We start from the raw sequence: 26,031 nt of genomic DNA, 5'->3' as shown, positions 1-26,031 counted from the left end.
ACGCATTAATGCCCGGATGGTAAGATTTTCGGCTGTGTACTGCCATCTACAGTGTTGGAGTATATCATACAGTACGCATTTTCGTTCTACTAATCTACTGCCTTGATTTCAAATTTCATTTTTGGTAGACGTGAGAGATACTGGACAGACAGCTCATAATTGTAGGAGATAAAATAAATATAGCGATTTTTTTTATTTTACCTCACCACCATGATGAAATTAAACATTACAATGACATTGCATTTTAAGTATTAAATAGACATGATATTTAGTTTACTGTTTTACAAGAATTTAGTTACAATGCATACAAACCAACAAACAAGCTAAAACAATCATAGACGTTAGAGTACATTGCAGTAAAATACTCAACCTTCCATTGTAAATCAGTAACGCAAGAGACATGAAGCTATGTTCATTTCAAGCAAAAGTAAACATGCTTTAGTAATGTTTCTGGCATTTTTTTTTATGCACCTGATCTTTTTCAAAATATAGTACAGTACACTGTAATGAATGCATCTTCAGAGAGCATTTAGTGGCTTATTTGCTGTATATTAATTGGCAGTGTACATCAATCAAGTGAAGATTTCAAGATTGATGGCAAGCATGCTCAACGAGTGGATCCATTCTAATGTTGTTGTTGTAACTGTAACAATAACAAGACTAAGTGAGAGTAAGTAAGAGCAGGCTAGACATTGACCGGCTTTCAGAATGCCTGACGCAGTGAGGTGATGGAATCAGGATGAAAGGTGGCTGTGTCCTTTGTCGGTGAAATGCAATTTGGACACCTTACATCTGCAGCCAGCTCAGGTCTTCAGCTCTGAATAGAGAAAAGATTCATATGACTACAGATAAAAATCCTTGTGATTCAGTGATGTGGTCATTAATGAATTTTTCTAATTTGCTCTCTAACTTGTCAGCACACTTAATTAGTGCTCACCACGTCCGTTCTTCTAAGAATAGATTGTCTGATTATTGCTGTTAATGGAAGCATATCTGTAACACTCGTGCAAAGCTTTGTTTCTCGCACCACATGCATGATGATGGTTCAAACTGTGTAGTGTTGACTTTAGAGACATTTTATTTTCAGACATTTTGGTTGTATTTTTGATTTCATTATGGCACTTATATTAAGAGGTTACTCTTATGTTGCTGCTTTATCCTCTTAACCTTGAACAAATGAGTGAAAAACTGCTTGCCACACCATTTGAACAACTACCTAACACATTTGTAGCTTCTCTTGCACACTCACTGAGTCTGCGCTTTTGTAAAGCGCTGGCCTGCTGCCATCAGTTCTGCCAGCCGAGCCACAGCAGGATCAAACATGAGACTGGCCGCCGCCACCACCGCATCATCTCTGTGGAGAAACAAGAGCAAAATAACTGATCTAGTCCATCCCCTGCAATAGTGAAATAGTTTACGTCACATCTAAATGGTTCTATGGTAAAACAAAAGACTATTGGTACAAAAAAGTGTGTGCATCTACTTACTTAATATAAAATGCCAGGAACTTTCGTTCCTCTACTTTGCCTTTGAATACAATTTCAGTGTAGCCCTCCCCATACCCTGTAGAAAAAAAGTAAAATGACATTCAGACCTATCGGTGATGTGAAAGCCCAAGACAAAATTACCTGTGTATCGGATACTCTTTCCAAGCAACACAGTCCAGAAGAAAGGAACCGACTCAATTTTGATGGGTATATTCAAGATATTGAGGGCAGCAACTCTTCCTGTGGAAGAAAAAATATGTCATGAGATTGTTGATGAATGCAAATTCATCACGAACTTGAACCAATGTTTGTTACCTTGAGCTTGTGACATTTGCCAGTGGCCCACATTGACCCGTTGATCACCTCGAATGGTCAAAGGGAAGGAAGTGATGTCACCCGCACTGAAAACATCTGCTACATTGGTCCTCATGAACTGAAGAGAAGACGTGTCACATACACCGGTCACAATTTGCGACACGCACTTAGTTGATAATACAGCAGTGATGGCTATTGACTGTTCACTTCACCTTGTCTACCACGACTGCTTTCCTGGAATCTATTTCAACTTCACTTCCTGCTAAAAAGTCGGAATTGGGGATCACACCTGAAACATACACAGAGACACGCCTAGAAAGTTATACTGACGTAACACAGCTTTAGATATCATAAATTCTCCATTTTGAGCCAAGTACACAATGTATGTAGGTTTGGAAGATCTTATGTCAAATAAAGGTATCTCCAAATTTTCAATCCATCCATCCATCCATCCATCCATCCATCCATCCATCCATCCATCCATCCATCCATCCATCCATCCATCCATCCATCCATCCATCCATCCATCCATCCATCCATCCATCCATCCATCCATCCATCCATCCATCCATCCATCCATCCATCCATCCATCCATCCATCCATCCATCCATCCATCCATCCATCCATCCATCCATCCATCGCCAATTTTAGAAAAATAACGTGAACATTACATGTAAAAATTAAAAAAAAAAAAAATAAAAATTAGCATTGTTCACCATTACAGAAGCATGCAAATTAGAAAATGGTAATTGCTAATTCTGCATCATAAACATAACATTGGATGGAATACAACAGAATTAAATACCTATTCCTGTAATCACCACATCAGCCTCCAGAACTGTACCACTCTTCAGCATGACCTCTTTCACCTGCAAAAACCCCATAATTTTAGCCTCCAGCTATGTACTTATCCAGGTTTACGTTGGCTCAATCACAGGTTCAAAGCAGTAGTCAAAAAGTAGAATTACCAAGCCGTTCTCTCCTCTGATCTCTGTGACGGCGTCATTCATGTAGAACTTCACATTATGTTCCTCCAGCATCTTCAAAGATGAAATGTTGTCAACTTGTTGCAATAATAAACATGATCACAATCACAGTTCTTTCACAATTGCTCCATACTTGCATGGTCATGTGGCCAATCTGGGACCCCAGAGAGCGTTCATAGGGGTATTTGGTGGTTCCCACAATGGCCACACTGGATGCTTTTTTGGCTAGATAGGCCGCCACCTCCATACCTAGAATTAAACGTAAAATAAAAGAAGAAAACCTGATTTTATGGTGAGAAGAGAAGAAGAGGGGAAATGTATGAATGGAGTCACATTAAAAACTTTAAGACTAGAGCTTCACTATATGCCATTTCATTTACCATAGTCGAGTATTTTATCGATTTAAAGTTGCTTCTTTATAGTTCTAAGACAATTTAAAATGACAAAATGGAAATGGAAAACAAATCACTAACCACAACATGACAAAACGTTATTTTATGTTTTACTACTAACAGTTGTTGGCTTGTTTTTATATTTTCAAAATTTGACACCAATAAGAAGAAAGTTGTTAACAACAATATCAAATTTGAATGACTTTTGATGGCACAGTGAGAAGTGCTAGTTTTTACATTTTCAAAATTTGACACCAAAAAAAAGAAAGTTGTTAACAACAATCTCATATTTGAATGACTTTTGATGGAACAGCGAGAAGCTGGTAGCTCACAAGCCAACAGATTTGGTCTTTATAATAATAACTAATAACAATAACTCTTTATTGTGATGGATAACCATCAATTTCTTTGCGCTTGGTAATTTGGCTTCTCCCAACAATACAAAACATGCAAGTTATCTGAAGTGAATACTCTAAATTACTAATTGCAATTAGTTAAAAAATAAAAACTTGACAACCTATGAAGGAGGCTCCAACGACAACAGTCTTGCGGCCCAGACAGGAAGCATGAATGTCTTTGGCGTCTTCATACCTCTGCAGTAACTTCACTCCAGTCAGATCACTACCAGGACAACTTAGTGGCCTTGCTCTGTGGATATTAATATTTTTCACACAAGTTACCAATGTCTGAAAAGAAAAAAAGTTGTTTGTTTAAAATGAGATAACCAGTCTTGCCTGCAGCCTGTTGAGATAAGAAGCTGGTCGTAACGAAGCAACGAGCCATCCTTCATCTTTACTGCTTTATCTTGTGTGTTTACACTCACCGCCTGAATTTAGAACAGAGAACAGTAAGCTTTGGTAGCACATTCTTAAAATATTGTTTGTATGTTACCTCTTGCTCTGTCCGTACTTCTATTCCATATTGTTGGAAAAATTCATTAGAGCGGAGGACAATGCTGCTGCTGTTTTCATTCAAGGCCTGAAAAAAGAGAACATTTCCTTGTGCATCTTCCTGCTAATAGAACAAATGCAAATCCAGTGGAACCTCTGCAGCTGAATGCCCTTATTCAACCTTAAATTCGGGGGGGAAATACTCCTTTAATGTCACACAAACCTCTGAAACTAAAAAATTGCAGTGCTGCATCACAAGTTGTTTTACTTTGTGTTTTTTGTGTTACCATCACACACGGGTAGCAGTAATGGCAATGAGGAAAAGTGTGACAATGATCAGCACAGAATTGAAAACAGAAACTATTACGGCAAAAGTGGGACACGTCCGTTCTGGCTGCGTGACACTGAGTGATGTGGTGGAACGCAAAAGAAACAGACTATGACTCTTTGCTGCCCATCGTGTTCAACTTTTGAGGTTCCACTGCATAAGACAAATGTACTTCTTAAAAGTACAAGGTGGCTTACCTTACTCATCTTGGGTTTGTCATAAGGAGGCAAAGAATCTTTGGTTACCATGACGATTCGGCCCTGGTAGCAGTTCTGACGGAGAGTCTCAGCACACACCAAGGCTGCAGGACCTGAACTCACAGCACATCAGTATCAAGCAGATCCTGAGGAGTGGATTCATTCATTCACAGACAAAAGAATCAACCAGTCTTTACCCCCTCCTATGAGCAGAATGGTATGTTTGATGTCCGGGTTAACGCTGCACATCTCCTTCACACGTTTGGACTGCTTCAGAGTCTGAGAGGGAACACAAGCGACTTGTTGAAAAATCCGTCAATGCAGTATTACTTTCATTTCATTAACCTGCATTCACTTACATTTTTCTTGAGGGAAACGTACACCTTTCCATCTTGAACGGTCACCTGTATCGAAATGGTCAACGAATTATGAGGAAGAGGGGCAAGTAATATCTTCAAATATCACAGAAGAAATAATTGTTGCTACATCTTTGTGCTAATTGTGGAATCCTGATTACTGAAGAGAATTTAATGAATTGTAGATAGTTCATACTCAATGCAAATGTTGGGGGAAATAGAAACATATTAAAGAGTGAGTTTTACCTTATGGCAAGGCAAAGAGTCTAGGCCTGGATACTCTTCAATATCACCAGTTTTAATATTGAAACAAGCACCATGGAAAGGACATCTCACTCTGTTTCCAACCAGTGCTCCTGGAATGACAACACGATAAGCTCAATGTAAAATGATAATTTTTTTCCGAGCTGAATGGTTGCAATTTAGAATCATAAAAATATATACATATACCTTTTACCAGAGGAGCATTATAATGAGAACACTGACTTCCAACTGCACTGTACTGACCCTCAGTGCGGACAAGCAACACTTTCTGGTCTGCCACAGAGACTACTTTCATCCTTGATTACAAACACAGAGCGGGAGTCATATAGTATGTATGTACGTGTATATGTAGGTGTGTCAGAAATATTCTAGGACTGGTGTCATAAAATATACGTTTCAAATGCAGAGTACAACCTTTTCCCTAAGTCTAATCCCAATGGAGCCCAACATACAGCCACGGCCTTTTCTGGCCACCTTGATGTTGTCCACATCTTAAAACTGCCCGTCCGTGTTTTCAAAACCCCTTAAGCTTGGGAAATAGAAAAGAAAAAAAAAAAAACACAGAAGACAGGTCTGGTGAGTGGGGAGTTTGCTTTAGCACAGTAATGTTCTCAGCCAGGAAGTGCAGGATGCTCTGGGCATTGTGAGCAGGCAGGTTGCCATGGAGAGATGCCGTGACGTGTGACACCTTGCCTGGAAGTTTTCTGACACAACTTGAATTGTTCCAAGGCAGAAGCGTTGTCATGTTACATACTGGCCATCTGTGAGGTCAGCCTCCTGACAGACCAGTCCGGTGACCGCCTCCAAATCTTCATCTTGATCTTGTTCTTTGTTAGGATTCATTCTGTTGAAACATGGATCACATGATGTGAATAAATGTTCACGCGTTGGCTGGCGCACTACTTCGGTACTTTGTATGAACTGATTTATTGCCTTGTTTTTCACTCCAAAATACAATTTAAGATTGCCACTGACATGCAAAATTAACATCTGTGAAGGAATAATGCTTGAAGCGCGATGAGCTAAAATAAACAAAACCACACCCACACTGTAGGCAAGTAAACACATACAAATATATAATTAAAACTAGATGCAAAATATCCTAACTGCCCATTTTATGTAATGATGAAAATCCATACCCACAGCGTAGGCAAGTACACACATGCAAAGACACAACTAAAACTAAATGGAAAGTATCCTAACTGCCCATTTAATGTAATGATGAAAATATGCATGTATAATAAATAGATAGAATTACTTTTTAGCCAGATGCTTCTATTCTTTGAGTGCTGGTCATCCCAAATAGATGTTAAAATGAAATGATAAAATGATGTTAAAACTCGCTGTATTAAGTGTATTAAAAAGAAAAGACACTCTGAAAGGCGACGCTCACCTTTTTCTTTAAAGACTGTTGATTGATAGAACTGGAAGAAACCGGCTGGTGGTTACAGCGAACAACCAGATGCGTTCATGAGTATGTAACGACTCGATTCGATTGTTCAGTTTAGCTCTTATGGATGTCACCGACGTTACGCCTAAACCGGAAGTCGGTCTTTTTTGTTTACATAAGCAATAACTACATTTCCCAGATCAGTGACGTCTGAAATGTTTGGGTAGGTTTGAAGCGTTCACATCCCCTTCGTAATTTGACTTGGGAATTGTCTCGACGTTTCGAAAGTCATTAAAAGCACATTTCTGCGATAATAATAGGTAAATTGTACTGTAAATTGTATGTGGTCAGTGATGATACATTTGCTGATGCACAGAAATTATTTTATTTCTATGCGCGTTACCATATGCAGTTTTATTCAAGAGCTGCTGTGGCTGTTGAGTTCTTTTACATTTGGGGGGCGGACAAGTCTTCCACCACGATGACTGAAGGAAGCTATGGTTAGATTATTTATAATAAGAACAAAAAATGTGAATTGGGTATTATATCTCGTAAAATAAGCAAATATCGTAATATACAAATAAATATAATACGTAGAGCTTATGAAAGCCTGAAGCTGTATTTTATGGGGTCACTTGAATGCGGCACAAGAACGCATGCTCGTGGCCGCGCCCCCTTGTAGTAGGGCGGGGAGGAGCAGTCTGTTTGACAAGAAGTTACTCAAGCAACGTACGAGATTTTACAATCGGGCCTGTTTCACAACTGTGAACAAGTAGATACGCCTTTGCGGTCAATTTATCCCTGCCAGGGTGGTGGCCTGAGAACACGGACCTTTGTCCAGGGCACAAGGCACCTCCAGTCCACGCGTGCCGCGATAACCCCCCACCCCCTAATTTCAGCACGTTTTCCGCTTCTGGACGAGCAATCGCCCAAAACAAAACAGCTTTTCGGGCTTTCACAAGTGTGTGTGAGCGTGACTTGACGGGCATGGGACTTTGAGGAGCTTCTCTAACAAGATCTCGGCGGCCAGAGCCACAGTAAGTGTAATTGGCCGTCCACCCATCGCGCTCTTTACGCGTTTTTTGGGGCCATGGAGCTGAGCTCGGCGCTTCTCACCATCGGGGGATCCTACGGATTCTTTCGCTCTATCAACGCCGGAGTTGCCCGACTACCTGTGCCGGAAGCTGCCCGCAGAAATGCGCTTAAATGGAACAACATTTCCACGTCCTTCGTACACAGCCTCGTCACCGCCATATGGGCAGTGCTTTGGTAATGAGGCTCCCTTTCTAATCAGCGATTTTATCAGCTTTCGTAAAAAAAAAAAAAAAAAAAAATGTTGAGACATCTCAACTTTTTGTTTTCCAGCTTTTTTGTGCAACCAGAGATGGCTGAAGATTTGATAGAAACACACTCCGTGTTTTCTCACGCACTGGTGTCTTTTTCAATTGGTGAGTAATTAAACACCGCGGACAAATACTAAACGAGTTGGGCGTGTGGCTGTCACCTCGTTGATGATGGAATGCCACCCTGGGTGTGCCCTCACTATTCATATAAGGGCAACATGGCAAACCTGTCATGTTCCTCCATGGTGTGTGCACATAGCAAACATAAAACACATCAGTTATATTTTCAAATGAACTTAATTATTAATCTATTTCGCACAGTGGTTGAGTCTACATCATACTTCTGAGGTTGCAGTCCTTCCTGTGTTTGAGTTAGAATGTTCACTCCGTGCATGAGTGGTTTTCTCTTGAGACCCGGGACTTACCCCACATTTCAAAAACAGGTATGTCAGGTTCATTGAAGACTCTAAATTCTCTGGTGTAATCCCCAGCTCACCCACGACCCTAATAAGGATGAGTAGTATTGTAGCTTCACGTTTTCTATCTAGCCACAGGTTGCGGTAAATATTAAATTCTAGATATGATTGAGTATTATTGTAAAAAAAAAAGTGTTTGTGCATGTCGGCTTTATTTGGGGGTGAAATTTCATGTACAGTTTTTGATTGGCTACAATGTAATTTATTATAAATTAAATTTTTGAATTGCCACAAAACCAGTTGCAGGAGGTCAGCCACTGATAAACAAAATAGCTTCCGAAGCACACATATTGCGCAATAGGGCTGCCTGTTTTGGCAGTATTGTGTGGTGAGCTGTGAGCATAACATGCATGTTTTTGGAGTGTGGGAGGAAGCCGGAGTGTCTGGAGAAAACCCACACAAGTACCAGGAGAACATGCATGAGCAGCTTGGATTGGAACCCAGAAAGAACTTCAGTCAGATGTCATCACAACAACACGATGTAAAAGAACACTATACATAAAACTAAGCATAAAACTACACTATAGTAAATAACAAACAGAAGACTACTATCCACCCAGAATGGAGAGCAATAAATTTTGACCAAATGAACAAAATCCAAGCACAAACAAATCTATTTCGGCGACCATGCTGTTTCCTTTACATGGCATACAACTTCGGATGTTTTGTAATGATTCTTTTTGTTTTGTTTGTTTTTTATACATGTTTTTTTGTGTCTGGAAAAGGACTATCTCTTGAACTTGACTTTCTTCCACGCAAAATACCCTCAATTAAAATTAACTCACAAAATTACGCAGTAGTTACCTCCCAGCAAAAAAGTTCCGCATTTGAAACTATTTGTTCAAGCCCATCTGTGGTGGTGTTGAATTGTTTTTCCTTAAAAAAACAACAACCTGCCACACTTGTGTCCATATGCTTGTCCGTAGTCTTAAAATAGCATATGTTGCTATTTTCTGATAAATCCTTCAACAGTTTAAGACCTGCCTTCGCCCCCTCAACTACAGCTTGGCCGCTTGCCACACAGCTAGGGCTCCCCCAAGAATTCCCAGGATGCTTAGCATTCTGAAAAGAAGCCCAGCCCTGGAAACTGGCCGAGTGAAGTGCGTTGCTGAGAAGTGAGCTTCAATGGAGGGCATTATGACTGTGGCACCACACGTCACCCCCTCTCACTTGTGTGACGTCACAGAGCAAGAAGTCACTGATTTGGAAAGGGCTGTGGTGTGATTCTGAGGTTATGCTTGTTTTTCGAAAGAAGTTAGCCCCAACATGTGTTTGTGGTATACCACGCGCCCCTTGTTATGGCATTTCATCCATAGTTTATAGCGTAGTGAATGACGACCTTGTTTAGGGACTCTGCCACCATCTCCATGACAAATCTAGTTGGTGTTACTGTTAATGCGCCCTTTTGTTCTCTCCATGGCTATGCTTGTAACAGACAATCATATTAAACAAGATGCAGCCACAAGGCAGACATACAGGATTCATAGTTTAACCTGTCATGTTTGCACTTGTCAATCACAGAACACATTTACCATTCTTTGTTCCTAATTCCTACAGTATTTCCTACTACTAAAAAAACAAAAAAAAAAAACATCCATATCTATGTAACTGTACTGGAGAATAAAGAGTTGAATTTGAAGACGATGATTATGATGATTGACAGTGTGTCCAAGGTAGCTGTTTTCTGTAAACTAAATAGTTCAGGATTCTGTTAGACCTCAAGGGGGAAAAAAAAGCCCCATCTAAAGCCTTTTTTCAGCCAATTGCTTCAGTCATGGTTTGGATGGAAGTCAGTGGAAACTGTCTGACTCTGTGCTGATGATGCACAGAAACATTCGTCTGGAATCAGCAATGTTTAGACACCCTTCTAATTTTCCCTCTACTGGGATGTTGCAGACTCGTGGTAAACTCATTAAAATATTTATTTTCCTTACAGTACAATATTATCATGAGAAATATTGACATTGATTGATATTTTTCATAATGCAAGAAACATGGACAGCAGACACAGTTCTGAGGTTATGAATTCGAATCTCAGCTCCACCCTTTCGCCTCAGCCATTACCCCGATGAGGACAAGTTCTAGAGAAAGTGGATGAAGGGACGGATGATGTCATTTTAAATACGTGGGTAGTATGTAACTGCACCAGGATGGATTGACCAACTGGGTGAAATGGCAATCTCAATAAACAGTTGATCATTAACAGGAATTTAGATTCTCTTGTGCCATTACAAACAGTCAATCAGTTGAGCCCTGTAGATTTCAGCACAGCTTTTGAGTCATGGATAAGGTTCATATAGTGAATCAGGGTTTGTTACGTCGTTTTATGTGGGGGAGAAATGTCAACACGTAGGTCAAACACTCTCACATTCTCTCGCAACTATGACATATATGTGTACGGTACGTGTCATGCAGAAAGTGTGTATTGCGAAAGATGACGCTATTCATGGAATGAATCTCAAACATCCTTAAAATAAAGTTACTGATATTCAAAAAAAATCTATCCGTCATAGATAGAATTAAATCTGTGAGTCATGTTCACACCATATTTCATGGTTGTATAATTAACAAATAATAAAAAAAAAAGAAGTACCGTAATTTCCGGTGTATAAGCTGCACCGGTGTATAAGCCGCACCAGCTAAAATTCGGGGATATTTGAGTTTTTTTTCTTACATAAGCCGCACCGGACTATAAGCCGCACGTGCACACAAGTTTTTTACAAAGAAAGACAGTACACAGAAAGACTTTTTGAAGTTTGAATAACATGCTTTAACATGTCTTTCTAAACACTGCCTGTACCGCAGCAACACGGAAGTGTGCACACGAGTTATTAACAAAGAAATACTGGACACAGAAAGCTTTTTTTTAAAGTTTTAATAACATACCTTAACATTTCTTTCCAAACACTGCCTGTGACGCGGCAGTAATACCGCTGCAACACGGAAGTAACACAGCACTAATAGGGTTTGATTAAATAAAACATACCGGTTAAAATCACTGAGACGCGGCGGTAACACAGCAGCAACACGGTAGCACAGCACTAACAGGGCTTGTTAAAGTAAAAGTAAAAAAAAAGAGCTTCATCGTCTTCATCTTCCTCCTGTGCACTGAAACCGTCCAAGTCTTCCTCCTCAATTTCCGATTGGAATAGCGTTAGATATCCTTCGCCACACACTTTCTCAGTATCTCTTTCGTCGTCCTTTTTATCCATTTCTTCTAGCATTTTCCATGATGAGGGTCTGTTCATCTTAATCTTATTCATGCACGAAGCGCTAAATTACATTAAACTAGCGAGCGACACGTATAGCTCCAGAGTAGACGGGACCACGAAATAAAGAAAAGGGTGCCGCAACACAATGTCATCAACATCGACTGCCTTTAGCTTAAAAGCGGCATCATATGCATTTCTTTTGTCCCCCATAATGACGGTTTGTGTATAAAAGCTTCCTTTCAGTAATGTCCGTCTTGATCGCGTTCTGCGTGATGCGCGAAATGTTGTAAACACAAACTAGCACGTCTTCTTCGGCGCATTATCTCTTCTTCGCCTGTCTCGCTCTTGCTTCCTGCTAGAGCGCCCGCTGGAGGCCGGAGGCCTTAAAAATCCATAAGTACGCCCCGCCGCCATTTAAGCCTCAGGGTTCAAAGTAACCTTCTGAATAAAATGCATTAAAAGTTCACATTCATTACAACTTGTTTTTGGTGAGCAAAATGTCAGAAGAATTCAATTTAAATGCTGATTGATTGGGTTTTAATACAATGCAGATGGTCCAAACAGCGCCACTGCTTTGTGTAATATCTGAGTCACATGGCAGACAGAGTAAGAGAAAGGGTTTAGAGCACAGGTGACAAACTCAAGGCCCGGGTGCCAGATACGGCCCGCCACATCATTCTATGTGGCCCACGAAGACAAATTGTGCATCAAATTCGTGTGTCATTACTAGAATTGCAAATTGTCTTCACTTTTAATAATATCTTTTTTTAAAAATATTTGACCAGTTTTTACTCGTCTGATTTGAAAAAGTTATTTGTCAGTTTGTTTTGTAGCTTTTACTGTATATAATAGTGTTAAGAGTAAAAGTGATGAAGTCATCACAAAAATCACGGAAAAAAATCTTATATAAGCCGCACCTGACTATAAGCCGCAGGGTTCAAAATTTTGGAAAAAAGTTGCGGCTTATACACCGGAAATTACGGTAAATCATTAATTTGCCATCAAATGTTCTTTCGCTCTCTTTTTTAATATTAATAATTTGGGGCATCAAAACAGCAAACAATATTAGAATCATACTTTTACTTTCTCTGCTTTTTTATCAGAAACCTGTGTTTTTGGAAAAAGGAAAAAAGGAAGTAAAAAAGTAGAAACACATGGCTGGCAATTCTGCTTTGAAAACTCTGGAAGTGATGATGTGGTTTTTTTTATGTCAACAATACGACACTATGTCTGAATATTTTCTGAATAGACTACTCTAGGTACTATTTCCTGTTTTTCTGTGACGTACATTTTTCAGGTAAGACCTATAAAACCTTCATAGCAGTTCAAGGTGAGAATAAAGTGAAATGGTGTCACGTTTCCAACACAATGGGCTCAATTCTTGCCTCATCAAATCTACCTCGCTCACCCACACACCACCCCCTTCATCTTCACCACTCCATTATTTTTACAGCATTCTCAAAAGCTGTCACCATGGATACGGCGAATGGCGGTGAGGGGGTTGGTCGGTGGATATGAATAGCTCTGTTCTCCAAGACGCATCTTGGTTGCCATCATGGTTGCCATGGAAGCAGGGTCCCCCTGGATTGCCTTGATATGCCCGTCGCGCTTGTTGTGACAGTGAATTTGTTGCGCTTTTATCAATGAACAAATTGCCCCCCCCAAAAAAAATAAAATAAAATACATTCATGTTGGCTAAATTTTTTTCTCTCCCAACAGGTTACTTCATCTACGACCTCTTCGATATGGTGAGATACCAGGAGTTAAGTCAGTTCTGGGAGCTCGCCTTGCATCATATCGTAGTAAGTCTTCAAACACAATAAGCTCTTAAGCTCTGTTTTAAATTGGGTTACATGAAAGGTCAATTTAAGGTTCGTAAAGAGGGCAGTCTAGTTATACAAAACCAAACAATAAATAAAACACAAAAGTAATTGTACCAAAGCTCCAGTAGGCCCATCAGAAGCGCGGAAGAGGCACAGACAAAATACCCGTCTTTCTTGTCTTGTTACACAAAGAACCAGTGAGGGAGGAAGAAAGCGGCAATCATTGTGAAATCTAATAACCCCCCCCAGGCACTGTATGCCTTGACAAAGTCAAACGCTCAGTCTTTTGCCAAGACTTCGATGTTGTCATGAACAGGTTGGATTAGATCGGCACTCTCCTGTCATGTTGAAAATGAAGAAATTACTAATAAAATGACCTTGTGACAACGCACTTGGAATTTATACCCGTAATAATTCATAATGTCAGGTTATCGACATCAGTTGTAAATTGATATTTCTCTTATCCAAAATCATAACAGTCACAACACCACTGAGCTGTCTATTCATCTATTTATTAAGATATCATCACTGACTAAAGATGGCAAACAAGAAAAGAAAAAGGATGACCTTTGAACTAAAAATGTTACGTTATGGCATTAGAAAAGAATTACACATGTCTAAACCAATGACTAATTGGATTTGTCCTCTTGCCAAGTACAAAAATATACTGACCACTACTCACACTGAGGTCATAGATGATCAGTCTATCTATTTTAATCACATGCTTTGCACGTCCCTATAAAATTAGGGGCAACCTATTTCTGGCCCCAAAATAACTAGATATCACTTTTCCTAACAAATTGTAAGAAAAAGCATTGTGGAATGGCTTTCAGGAGTGACTGTGTTATGGCCCTTTTTATTATTATTATTATTATTTTTAATAAATAATTGGAGCATTTGTCCTGGATTGCTATACCAGGAATTAACCACTCTCACCACATGGTGTCTTGCAAATGCTCAAGACAAAACGACAAATATCAGAACAAAAACACAGTGTTAAAACAACTGCTTTATTTGAACTCCAATTTCCCAATTTCAAAGACCGCGATATTATAATCCTCTAACAATTTAACAACTAAGGTGCATAGTGCAGCATTCATTCAATATTATGTGATATGATGATTTTTGTACAGCTGTAACCTTAACACTAACCCACAGAGGACTCTCTCAGGATATCTCTTATACTGCATGCGCATTTCCATTGGCTGTCCAAACTTAACTTGACTGAACAAATATTGGAGCTCCTCCGGTTTAGTTAGCTCTCTGATGTTGATTATGTGCTATTGCATCACAATAGCCGGAGGAGAAGATAGCCTAAAAGCTAAAGCTGGTTAAAGGTGATTTTATAGAATGACAACTGGGAGCAAATGTGGATAACAGATAGGGGGCGGGGCATCTGAATGAAAGCGGAGTCTCAACCCTTCATGGCTCTGGCGACAATCTGCAGCCAGCTGGCACAACCAAAGCCTCAATTCATGGCCTTGCAGAAGGGGAAGGAAAGAAATGGAATAAGCAATCGTCTTTTAACCCAACACTGAGACGGTGCTGAAGCCAGTTACCACAAGTCTTTCCGAATAGTGCTCTTTAAAAACATTTTCATTAAGGCCTGCAATTAGAAGATTTTTTTTTTTTTTTTTACTGCTAGGGATACGAATTACCAACCACTTCTGCTTAATATGCTCAGGTCTGCCAGTGAGGTGTTTGCATGGGTCTTTGCATTAGAGTTGTCAAAATTAATGGATTACTCAACCACTAACTGATTATCAAATCAATCACCTCCACCTTAGATTTCAATAATCAAGTAATCGTTTAGAGACATTTTCTAAATGAAGATTGTTCAAATCTTATTAACGGTAATCAGGGAGAACATTTTAATAAATTTTATTGCAAATAAATCGTATCTGATTATTCGAATAATGGATGAAGTAATCTATAGAATAGTCAATTCTAAAAATATTCAATAGTGACAGGATTAAAAACTACTCTTAGGAAATAGTGTCTTCACATCTCAGTGCCAGATACTGTGGGTCATCGCTTGCCACACTTTGGTGGTTAAAAGTCATGGGGCTGGGCAACAGTTTTTACTGTGCACATGAGCAACTAACATGTGAGTTTGTCACAGTCAGATGCTCTTTGTCTCTGTTTGAACTCCGTTTGCCTCGAGAAATTTGTGTCACCCCGCTTTTATTAGCCAAAATTAAATTTTCTTGCAAAGTACACACTCCTCAAGCAGATCAGGGTGTGAGCAGTTACTTTTTGGGTTGTTTGAGGGCCAATACTCGACACAATACTCTACATGATCTCCACACAGGATGGCTGGTGCAGAGATTCAAACCCAGAACTTCAGAACTGATACACTGACTGCATCAAACATCACACTACGTACCGTCATTTGAGTCCACTTTTTCTTCTTTTTTTTGTCTTTTTAGAATCTTACGTTTTCTTTTTTAGTCATGTTTTTTCCTCCTTTTCTTCCAATTTGTTTTTGACATACTTCCTCCAGTTGTGGCGAGGTTCATCAGGTGGCAACCACAAATAGGAGAACGACATGTCTCATTTTTCCAGTTCTAAAAGTGGATATTACCATGAGCTATCAATCTCCACGTTCAAAAATAGTATACAGGGGAACCTCCAATGACTGATGCAATCCATGACAGGAGACTGATCCACTACTGAATTTGTTTCAATATAGGTATGTACTATTCAAACGTCAAAGTGGCGATGAAACCAAACAATATTTTCTACATATTTGAATGCTTAGAACTTATACAAGTGCGTAAATAAAGCTATATAATGCATGCAGTTTGTTGGCTAAAACAGTATTGTATGCTTAGCAAGTTAGCATATTCAATGAAGTTGCTAGCGGTTCGTCCTTGCTTGCTATCTCAAGGAATGTACATAATTGCAGGTGTTTTTTACACAAGCTCATGTATTTAGATAATCTTTTTATGGCGCCCTCCTTGCCCGTAACAGATCAACTATTTGCCTTGTTAACTGTGAGCTCCTGATATTTTTCACCCTCCAGCATTAGAGTACGTCTTAACACATAGTGAGGCACAAAGAACTAATATTTCACAGACTGAGGGAGGGAATGAGGACATTTTTGTGTGGTAAACAATGTGATGAATGTGTATTTCTCAGGCATCTCATCCCTTTAGTGCGGAACCCCCTGGGTCCCCCCACTCATGTTTTTGTGTTTTCACCCAGACAAGAGGCGAGACATCTGGTTGTCCACTTGAACCTCGGGCCCCCTTTTGAAACAAGCACACCCAACACCAAACCTTCAGCTTCCTGAGTGGCGTTCCACAAATGCGTGCACCCACTTCAAACATTTCTGTTGTAATCCTACTCCCTCTTTTACCCATAATGCTCTCTGCCCCCATACGCAAAACATCGTATACCATCCCCCCCCCCCCCCCCGTGTTCTCCCATGGGTATGATTCAGAATAGAACCAATGAAAGACATTCGTCAGACATTTGCATTTGGGAAGTCATTTGGAATTGGAATACAAGTAGACGGAATAGAGTGTGCACATTGGGTTTCGCTCCGCAGGACCAAGCAAGCCAGTCTTGTTTGTCTGTAAGAGGCTGAGGACAGGTCACACGGTTCGACACGGGTGTGCCATGCATACCAAAGAGGCTGCAGACAGGGAAAGCCAACCATCAATTTATTCAATAAATTAGGAGGTATTTGTTTACAGTTGACGTAAGAGCGGTTTGTGGAGGCAATTATTCACTTGAAGCTATGCGGACAGGCAAGGTAAAGCAACCGCACCCTGATTCACAGCTCACATAATTTCATATAAGCTAGAAAGAACGGTGTGCTTCACAGAGTGCTATTCTTTTAATGTCCTGTATTTATTATAAGTATTGGCTCTCTACATTAATTGAGAACATTTGCTCAACAATCTAATTATGATGAAATGTAGAAATACGCTGGATGATCTTGTAGACTCATCCTTATGAATTCCATCCAAATATGCTCATGACTGTAACGTGACCTGCCGTCAGGCGACAGCGGTTAACTCAAGTCGCATGATAGTGGTCACGGACACCACCACCCGCTGTCCTTGAGATGGATGCATGTCTTTTGAAACATTGAACCCAGCCTAGCTTAATCATTACTGTTTCTAAGGAGAGGCTATATTGTTGCCATCCCTCTATTGAGCTTCATCTTTGTTTCCTCTCAGTATTTTTTTTCCCCCTAATGACCACTCAAAGAACCAAGCAAGCACAGATTGGTCCCCACGTGATTGCTTTTGCTTTTGATCGTTGTCTGTGAGCCAACTGTATAGCTGCCGAGTCATCAAACAAGAATGCTCCACAATAGACTCAGCGCAGATCTAACTTTATGTATGACTGTACGTGATAATGTTCACCTCGAGTGTGTGGTGTGACATAAAAAACAACTGTAGTCCATAAAAGAGTATGGAACCAACAGCTGTTAAACGTTATGCACCTGTCCTGCCAGTAATGGTGTAAACAGTTTTGAAATTATTTGCTCTTTTCTTTTTTTAAATCACAAAAAAATCTGCCATTTTGAACAGGGTAGTGTGAATTTTTAATATCCACTGTAAAGTGAGTTTGCAAAAAATACTGAAATGTGTAAATAACACAATTGTACCTGGAAAGTCTTCTGTTGATTTGTGCGCGTGGTGTGCCTTTTTTATTATCTTCCTTATCAGGCTGGGTGTATCCTGTCCGGTCTTATCTTTTAATGCTGAAGGTCGCAACCGCTCCTATTATCTTAACTTGTACCTGTGATGATTTGTTTTCTGGAGTTACATCTTCATGCCTCCCACACGGGTCTTCTCATCCCGTGTGTAGGATTTGCATCACTTCATTGCTACTAATGTTACCTCCATGACGATGGAAACACAAGGCAGGCCTTTGGTGCTTTGTCAAGAGAACATTTAATTTAGCCCATTGGGAGAAAATCCTAGTAAAGTGGCTTTGACTGCAATGGTTCCAGTATTTAGTTAAAAAGATCCCATTCAAATTAACTTTTGTGCTAACATTGTGTCAATAGTGCAAGAAAAAATACACTCAGTTCCCCCGTTTGAACGAACGAACGAATGAATGAATAAATGAAATATTTTACTAACATTAACATACTACAACAGAGGATAAGGGCAACTCCATAAAGAAAAATTCAAAATACCGTATTTGCCGGCGTATTGGTCGACCTTTTTCGATCCAAAATCGACCGAAAAAAATCGACCTCGACTTATACACCGAGTCATAAAATTTAACTTCGTATTCATCGCTTCAAATGTGATGGTAACCAAGGCCGTTTCTCATGCATCTCATTGTGCGTTGCACTTAGAAAATTTGAACCGGGCGGCGTGCGCGAGTGCGCGGCCCGCTGGAAGTCACAGCCGATCCGCTCGGCGGGGGCTATTTTCGGCCACTTGGCGCGTGCGCACGGCCTCCCGGATGTGCCGGGCGGGTGCGCGAGCTCGCCGGCCGCTGGAAGTCCAATGAGGCGCCGCGATCACCTCCGCGGTGCTTATAAAGTGCCGATCCGCTCGGCTTGGAGCTATTTCCGGCCTCCCGTTGGTGCCGGGCGGCATGTGTGAGCTCGCCGGCCGCTGAAAGTCGAATGAGGCGCCGCGATCTCCTCCGCGGTGCTTATAAAGTGCCGATCCGCTCGGCTTGGAGCTATTTCCGGCCTCCCGTTGGTGCCGGGCGGCGTGCGCGAGCTCGCCGGCCGCGATCTCCTCCGCGGTGCTTATAAACAGCCGCATGCGCACGGCCTCCCGGAATTTGAACACATTTCGTCAATAAATTTCGCATATTGAATTTTGAAGTTTAATATAATGCAACAATTGAGCTCGACTTATACAAAGGATATATCATAAAATCGTAAATTTCCGTCGAATTTTAGGGGGTCGACTTATACACCGAGTCGACCTGTACACCGGCAAATACGGTAAGACAAAATACTATACAAAAAGCTATACACAAAAGAAATCACAATCCTCGCACCAAAATCAACTTACATGGTGTAAGTAGGAAGCTAAAGTTTTACACCAATAGTTATCTAGATTGGGCTGATTCAGCTTAATACCTTCACACGGAAAATCCCAGCCTATTAAAATGTGTTGTTCTTGGAGATGACAGATGCTTAAGAATTTAAATTCTCCACAATGTTAGATCTAACTCTTGCATTCCCTTGGGTAGATAAAATTGATACAGAATAGAAACGTATCAATTTTTTGAGGACTCGTGCTTGATTGTAGAGTGCAGGAATTGCAGAGTAACTCCCACTGATGCGCTTTGTTGACTTTTGTGGATTCTTGTATACAACAACCTTTTCTAAGAAAATGGAAACGTGGAAACAACTGCACATTTTCTCATTCTACTTCTGTTTAGTTGTGTGTTTGAAAGCCCAGGTGCCCTAAAACATTTGTCTGGCTCTGCACTGCAGTTTCTTTCCTCTCTGGCTCTTAATTTATTCCCTCGGTGGTGTGATGTAACACGTGCCACATGAGATTTCCAGTTGATCCTTAAGTATTCCAAATGTCCGACAGTTTCCAGGAGCTCATCGAGAATTACTGGGATTCCCCTTGTGTCAGGGCCGCCAGCAGCTGTATCGAAATTGGCCTCTGCTCCATAAATGGCTTCCATGAAGCCCTCATTCAAGCTCACAGAGAATTTTGATGCATTTATAGTTTTCTCTCACAACTTTGCACTTTTCTCCCCTTTCTAGTCTTTTTATGGTCATGAGTTGATCATAATGAGATTCCTCACCTCTTCCACAATGCAATGGCCTGATAGTCATTGTTTAACCACCAAGATAGGAAAGGGGGGATTGTGATTGGCTGTTGACAATATGCACAAACACCATAACCATAAAGTAAGGATAACCGTCACCAAGCTAGAAACCGTTTGTTAAATCCCTGGTATTGAAACAAAAATCTGACATTTATTTTGCCTTTTTAGTCTTGTGTTGTAGCCTCTGGTAGAATTCTCATTTGTTTTGCTGACTCCAGTTAACATTACTCATGAAAGCATTATAAGGAAGGACACACCCTTCTTCCAATAGATGTACTTGTGGTGGCCTTATTTTGGCCACACCCATTTGTCCAATGAGACAACACTATTGCAGTATAAAACAGAACAGTAAAAAGCCGCCAAGTTATTAATGCTACCTCCGCAGTACTTCCTGCCACAGGAGGTGAATACAAAGCCAGACATGTGCTGGTGTCCTTCAATGGTTTTGTTATAAAACGACCACCTCGCCAATTTGCCTTTTGTTTAGTGCTCGACAGTTTTGTGTCAATTGCTCTTCAGCTTTTGGTTGTGACCCCGCTGTGCAGTCTGTTGTCGTAAATGCATTCTTTTGTCATCATTGTCATCTATTGCAGAGACTCGAAAGCTTGGATGTGTACCGTTCAGGAACAGAAGTAATTTTGGAATGGTTTTAATTTCAGAAATGACGTCACCACTCATTGACTGCTAGTTGCAACTTTCTATTATTAAATGTTAGTTGGCATGTTTGTATGTGTTTTTATAAATGGGCCACCAATACATGCTTTTTTTCCAGTTCTAGTTTTCATCCAATAGAAATGTTGTGTAGATGTGACAACAAATCTTTAGTAATTTATTTCCTGCAATAATTCCCTGTAATTTTTAAAGAAAAAAATAATATATGTTTTTAAATTACGGGTGTAAATGGATGCCTGCAGATGAGGATGGTTGATCATCAAGTTAATATTTTCACTATGTTTTACCATATATCGATCGATGTGTAGAAAATTTGGAATTAAAATTGGAAAACCATTTGGAATTAGAGTAAACCTTTTGGAATTAGACTAGATATAAATGTAAATTGCTGCAAGACATTCACAAACCAAAACATTTATTTCTTCTCATAATGAATGTCAATAGACTTAAAGGCGTAAGTGATAGACAAGGAGCAAACGTTGGTGTGCACACTGAATTGGGTGCCTCGATTTACACTTGGGCTAAAGGAATAATCAGAGTGAGTAGTCAGTTAATCTGGCATGTAATCAGTGGTTGAAGGTGTTGGTTAAAGCTGCCCTGCCCTAAAAAATACACAATGTTCTATTTCCAATACCCACACGTGAACCCTGTCTCATATAGACACACAAAAAAACAACAACCATAAATCTATTTTTGAATGACTGACAAGAATATTTATGTGCATGAAGTTGCAAAGATCTGCTGACACAAGTATCTGTAAATGTTAATCAGTCCACGGTAAAATGGACCAGACCGTCTTTAAATTGAGACAGTTCAGCACTTTACTACTCTTTCTAAGAGTAGCCCTTTTCTTAAATACACATGATTTATTCAGACTTAGACTTAGACTTAGACTTAGACTCAACTTTATTATTTTATTTATTTATTTATTATTATTATTCAGGGTCACTTGCTGATTTTTTTTCTTTTTTTTTTTTACCTGTTTGACACCAACTTATCACTGTTTATTCACTTGTGTCAAAGAGTTTGAATGGTTGGTGGGCGGGCTCAAACATCGGATGTTATGGTGGTAAAAGCACGTGTGTCACACGTCATGAAGGGCCTAGTTGTTGGATTGCTTGGGTTCCCGTTGCTGCCACCTTGTGGGGACTGAGTGTTAGTTGTTATTCAACAGAATTTTATAAGAGCTGCTTACCATAAGGTGTGTGTTGACCTTTGCTCTAAATCCTATCACTCACTGCAATGTTTCGATATTGTCTTCAGTGCATGTTGATGCATTTTAACTTTGTTTATGAATAAAACCCACAGGTGGCTCTCATGTAAGTGTAAAAGGAGATTAAATGTTCATTAAAATCAAGACACGTATTGCATTTCTGCCAATGAAACTGTAGCATAAATGGACAGATCGCTGACACCCTATAAATGCAACCCTGACATCATCTAAATACTACACAATCTACCTTAACAACACGAAAAAACATAAAAACACTCACTGTAAATCTAAATTGCAGAGAAATTATGGACATACGTATATGATGCAACATTAGAGTTGTGTCCATTACCATTTAAGAAAAATAATTGTTAACGTGGCCAGTGGAATAATGATGTGGTTACCTTAATGTGAATGTGGTTATTTTATTATTCCTAATTTATGTTGTAATGTGATTTAAAAATGCGAATATAAGCCAATTAAATTAACCAGACAAATAATGAGACGAGCTCTAATTATGGCAGCTTAGTTGCAAAGATCTTTTGTTCTTCATTATCGAATCAACATAAACTTAGTTATGGACTGCAACATGAAATGAATTAAAATCATAAGTCAAAACAGCACTGCATTTTTTTAAATTTCTGCTTTGGCATAACATGGTTCCCTCCTGTGTGTCTAGGTGATTACCTGTTTCGGCCTATCTGTGATGACGTACCACTACATTGGTTTTGCTGTGGTGGCTCTGTTGGTTGAGGTCAACTCGGTGTTCCTCCATCTCAGGCAGATCCTGCGCATGGCCAACCATGCCGCCAGCACCGTCTACCGGGTCAACAGCATGATCAACCTGGGCACCTACGTGGTGTTCCGCATCAACACCCTGGCTTGGATGACCCGCTGGCTGGTGCTTAACAGAGACAAAGTGCCTCTCATGGCTTACACGCTGGGCAGTGTGGGCATGGCCATCATGACGGTCATGAACATCATTCTGTTTTACCGCCTACTTAGGAGTGACTTCCTACAGAGCAGCACTCGGGAAGCCAAGAAAGAGAAGGAAACATAGGGAGAATTCATTTGGTGTTTGATTTGGTACATTTCTTCTCCTCTTTGTTGTTGTTATTCAGCTTCACTACATTTCTCCGCTCTTCCACCTACTAACATTACACTTACCGCATCACTGCAGAGACCCGCTTTGGGTGTTCCCAAATGTAGCTTATGATGAGTGAAGCCCACAAACACCTCCATTTGAAGCAACACTTCGTGGCGTTATTGTATATCATCGTTTATATGACGTATGGGTGTGGGCTTGTTCTCCACTGAATGAATTAATCATCCAAATCTAATCTTTATTCAAAGTAGTTATGCAAAGGTAATGTCTTTTTTTTGTTTTTAGCTTAACATCAAGCCTGCTACCTCAGAAAGGTTTTAACACTTGTTTGCCTCTTTCAGTACAAGCATTGTTAATCATTGTCAAATGTGGCATAATAAATCCCCATAATATGATAAGGGTGAAGCATGGATGATTATATTTGGCCCATGCACAGAAACTGAAAATATTCAGAGAAATGTCAATAGAGTCCCATAAACGGCCGCGTTTGTCAATCCAAATGTTGGAATTCAGCAGCCAAATGTCACCACCATGTAAGCAAACAGGGAACCTGTGAAATAGTCAAAAATAAACCAACTTGGATCTGTCTTGTGTTGCTGGTGCGAAGTGCCATTCTTATAATGGCCTGTAGATAGCACCATACTCGGCAATCACCTCAATGACCTGAGGGAGACCCGCCCCCCCCCTAAAAAAATGGTTCCCAGGTTAGTAATATTCCTCCATTATAGAAAACGGGAGATAAAGAACTACAGCACATTTAATATTCACATGTCACACTTTTTGACATCATCTGGTTATGGAGTGCACTTCTGTCTCATGCCAATGCATTTGTTTTTTACCATGCTAACCAGAATATAAGCTAGAGACAAAATGTGGAGCGACTCTGTGCTGCCAATTTAGCGAATTCAAATCTAGTCCGTTTCTGTGGAGTTATACGAAAGTAATACTACTTTGCCTCCAGATTGCGTTTGCGCAAAGCCAGCACAGGTTAATCGACACATGGTTTCATTTCAGGCATGATCGATGCCAGAAATATTTCAATACAAACTATCAAATTCAAATTTACTCTTTAAAAAGAGGAGAGTTGACTTCACTTTGCGAATCCTTAGTGTTTGTAGAACTGTTCGATTACTTCTGTTAATTGAAGAGTTAAATGCCAAGTTGAGAGGATCATTTTGGAATAAAAACGTTTTTTAGCAGTGGCCAGGGACTGAACTCTGCCTGCCAGTCTGACTAATTGGCACAACCCAAAAAGCTTTATAATTACATGTACCACAAAATGACGACAAAGCACTTAAAACTGGAAGATGATCAAACATCAACACCATGCAGCGAACACACAGGTGTCAAACTCCAGTCCTCGGGGGCCGCATTCCTGCATGTTTTCGAAGTGTTCCTGCAGGAGCCTGACAATGATCCTGATTAATTGAATCGGGTGTGTTTAAACGAGGGAAACTTAGAGAATATGTGAGGACTGTGACATCCAAGGACTGGAGTTTGTCAATAATGAACCCATGTAACACAAACAACAGTATTCAAGTTCAGTCATTCAACACAACCAAACCACCTTCACATGAAATTCATCAAATCATCAGTGATACGTAATCTGCTTTGGCCTGAGAAGAGAATCAGCAAATTTAACTGTATTTTTGGTTTTCGGGTTAAATTGTGTATATTTGTAATTTATTCGTTCTTAAAGAAGAGTTCCGTTACAAATGAGCTGATTTCTCAAAGCATTTGAAACTAGCAATCGTAATCGTGTTTATGTTGCCTCATAGCATTTTTTTTTTTTTAATAAATCACTGTGTTAAAGGACGAGTCCGTCTATGTATGTGCGAACCAACTGCCACAGAAGGACTAGAAAACCGAAGCTGCTCTTGACTTGCAGTTGTCCACCTGAATGGAAACGCTATTCAGTGTTTATCACAGCAGCCTTATATAAAGATCAATATACTGTTATTTGATTTAAAAAAAAAAAAACGTTTTTAGTACACTTACTAGGCAGTGGACTGTACCTCTTTCGACCAGTGTAATGTAATTGCCATTTTTGTGTCTGTGAGTCTGATTGCACCCTCATTGTGATGTAATGATGATTGGCAGGCAAATTGAGATACATTATTTAAAGGTGTTGAAGGTTTGGCAACATCAACATTGTGAGAATATATGATCATTTAAGACGATTTCCATGAATCTTTTTCAACATGCATAATGACTTGGTTGAAATTATATTTTCAATACTGTATTTAGTTAATAAAAATGGTTTTATTATCTAAATATGAATATGATGTGAAAAAATAATGACACCTCAACCTTTTTTTAAGGGTGACTACAGTGACATGTATGAGGGATCTCATGAATTACTAAGCACAAGATACCAGTTTATCCGCTAGCAACCTAGCTCTGCTCAGTGTAAATATCACTTCTTCTGGCACAGATTATTTTGTATCTCACACTCCCAATTTATGTTTATAAAAAAACATTATTTCGTGTTACAATAAAGAGAATCATTCTAGATTGTTTTCCTTATCTTCTTATGTACTGTAAACAATGAGGCAGTTGTTGTAATTCGTATTATATCCACAAGGGGGAAATGCAGTGTCACAATCAAAGTGAAGTGTAATTTTTATCCTTGGCACATACACGGGCGTTTACTACCCACACCAAAACAAAACTGCACACTATAAAATGTGCAGGTGTTTGGACAAACCATTAGTAATATTACTAGGGTTAAATAATATTTACGAAGGATCAGCATCAGGTGGATTGTTGAGTTTTTTTTCCTGAAACGTCATAGCTGTAAATTACAA

General features: G+C 39.8%; 2 protein-coding genes across 2 annotated transcripts; one reads left to right on the top strand and one right to left on the bottom strand.

The window, feature by feature from the left end:
* Nucleotides 1-156: 156 nt before the first annotated feature.
* Nucleotides 157-6,792, bottom strand: aifm4 (apoptosis inducing factor mitochondria associated 4). Its single transcript, XM_049726709.2, has 19 exons — nucleotides 6,610-6,792; nucleotides 5,971-6,060; nucleotides 5,403-5,512; nucleotides 5,199-5,308; nucleotides 4,956-5,000; nucleotides 4,794-4,875; nucleotides 4,597-4,709; nucleotides 4,073-4,159; nucleotides 3,916-4,007; nucleotides 3,699-3,829; nucleotides 2,923-3,038; nucleotides 2,772-2,843; nucleotides 2,609-2,672; nucleotides 2,015-2,091; nucleotides 1,803-1,920; nucleotides 1,629-1,727; nucleotides 1,488-1,563; nucleotides 1,250-1,354; nucleotides 157-817 (listed from the first exon to the last, which is right to left on the bottom strand). The coding sequence occupies exons 2-19, from the start codon at nucleotides 6,057-6,059 to the stop codon at nucleotides 787-789; spliced, it is 1,617 nt and encodes a 538-aa protein (XP_049582666.1). The 5' UTR covers nucleotide 6,060; nucleotides 6,610-6,792; the 3' UTR covers nucleotides 157-786.
* Nucleotides 6,793-7,303: 511 nt separating this feature from the next.
* Nucleotides 7,304-25,736, top strand: tlcd2 (TLC domain containing 2). Its single transcript, XM_049726715.1, has 4 exons — nucleotides 7,304-7,875; nucleotides 7,972-8,054; nucleotides 13,357-13,439; nucleotides 22,799-25,736. Exons 1-4 carry the CDS (start codon nucleotides 7,697-7,699, stop codon nucleotides 23,177-23,179), a joined length of 726 nt encoding a protein of 241 aa, XP_049582672.1. The 5' UTR covers nucleotides 7,304-7,696; the 3' UTR covers nucleotides 23,180-25,736.
* Nucleotides 25,737-26,031: the final 295 nt, after the last annotated feature.

This window comes from Syngnathus scovelli, chromosome 7 (assembly GCF_024217435.2).
Source record: "Syngnathus scovelli strain Florida chromosome 7, RoL_Ssco_1.2, whole genome shotgun sequence".
In the NCBI taxonomy this organism is placed as follows: Eukaryota; Metazoa; Chordata; class Actinopteri; order Syngnathiformes; family Syngnathidae; genus Syngnathus; species Syngnathus scovelli.
The sequence above is the reverse complement of the archived record's forward strand: the minus strand, read 5'-3'. Positions and strand labels throughout refer to the sequence as shown.

Bases quoted from the DNA above. Each gene is read 5' to 3' on its own strand.
- tlcd2 (XM_049726715.1), top strand. From the start codon at position 7,697: ATGGAGCTGAGCTCGGCGCTTCTCACCATCGGGGGATCCTACGGATTC. The intron at 7,876-7,971 runs GTAATGAGGCTC...TTTGTTTTCCAG, and splicing joins GCCATATGGGCAGTGCTTTG to CTTTTTTGTGCAACCAGAGA. The intron at 8,055-13,356 runs GTGAGTAATTAA...CTCTCCCAACAG, and splicing joins ACTGGTGTCTTTTTCAATTG to GTTACTTCATCTACGACCTC.
- aifm4 (XM_049726709.2), bottom strand. From the start codon at position 6,059: ATGAATCCTAACAAAGAACAAGATCAAGATGAAGATTTGGAGGCGGTC. The intron at 2,844-2,922 runs GTATGGAGCAAT...TCATCTTTGAAG, and splicing joins TTGGCCACATGACCATGCAA to ATGCTGGAGGAACATAATGT. The intron at 818-1,249 runs GTGAGTGTGCAA...TTCTCTATTCAG, and splicing joins TTTACAAAAGCGCAGACTCA to AGCTGAAGACCTGAGCTGGC.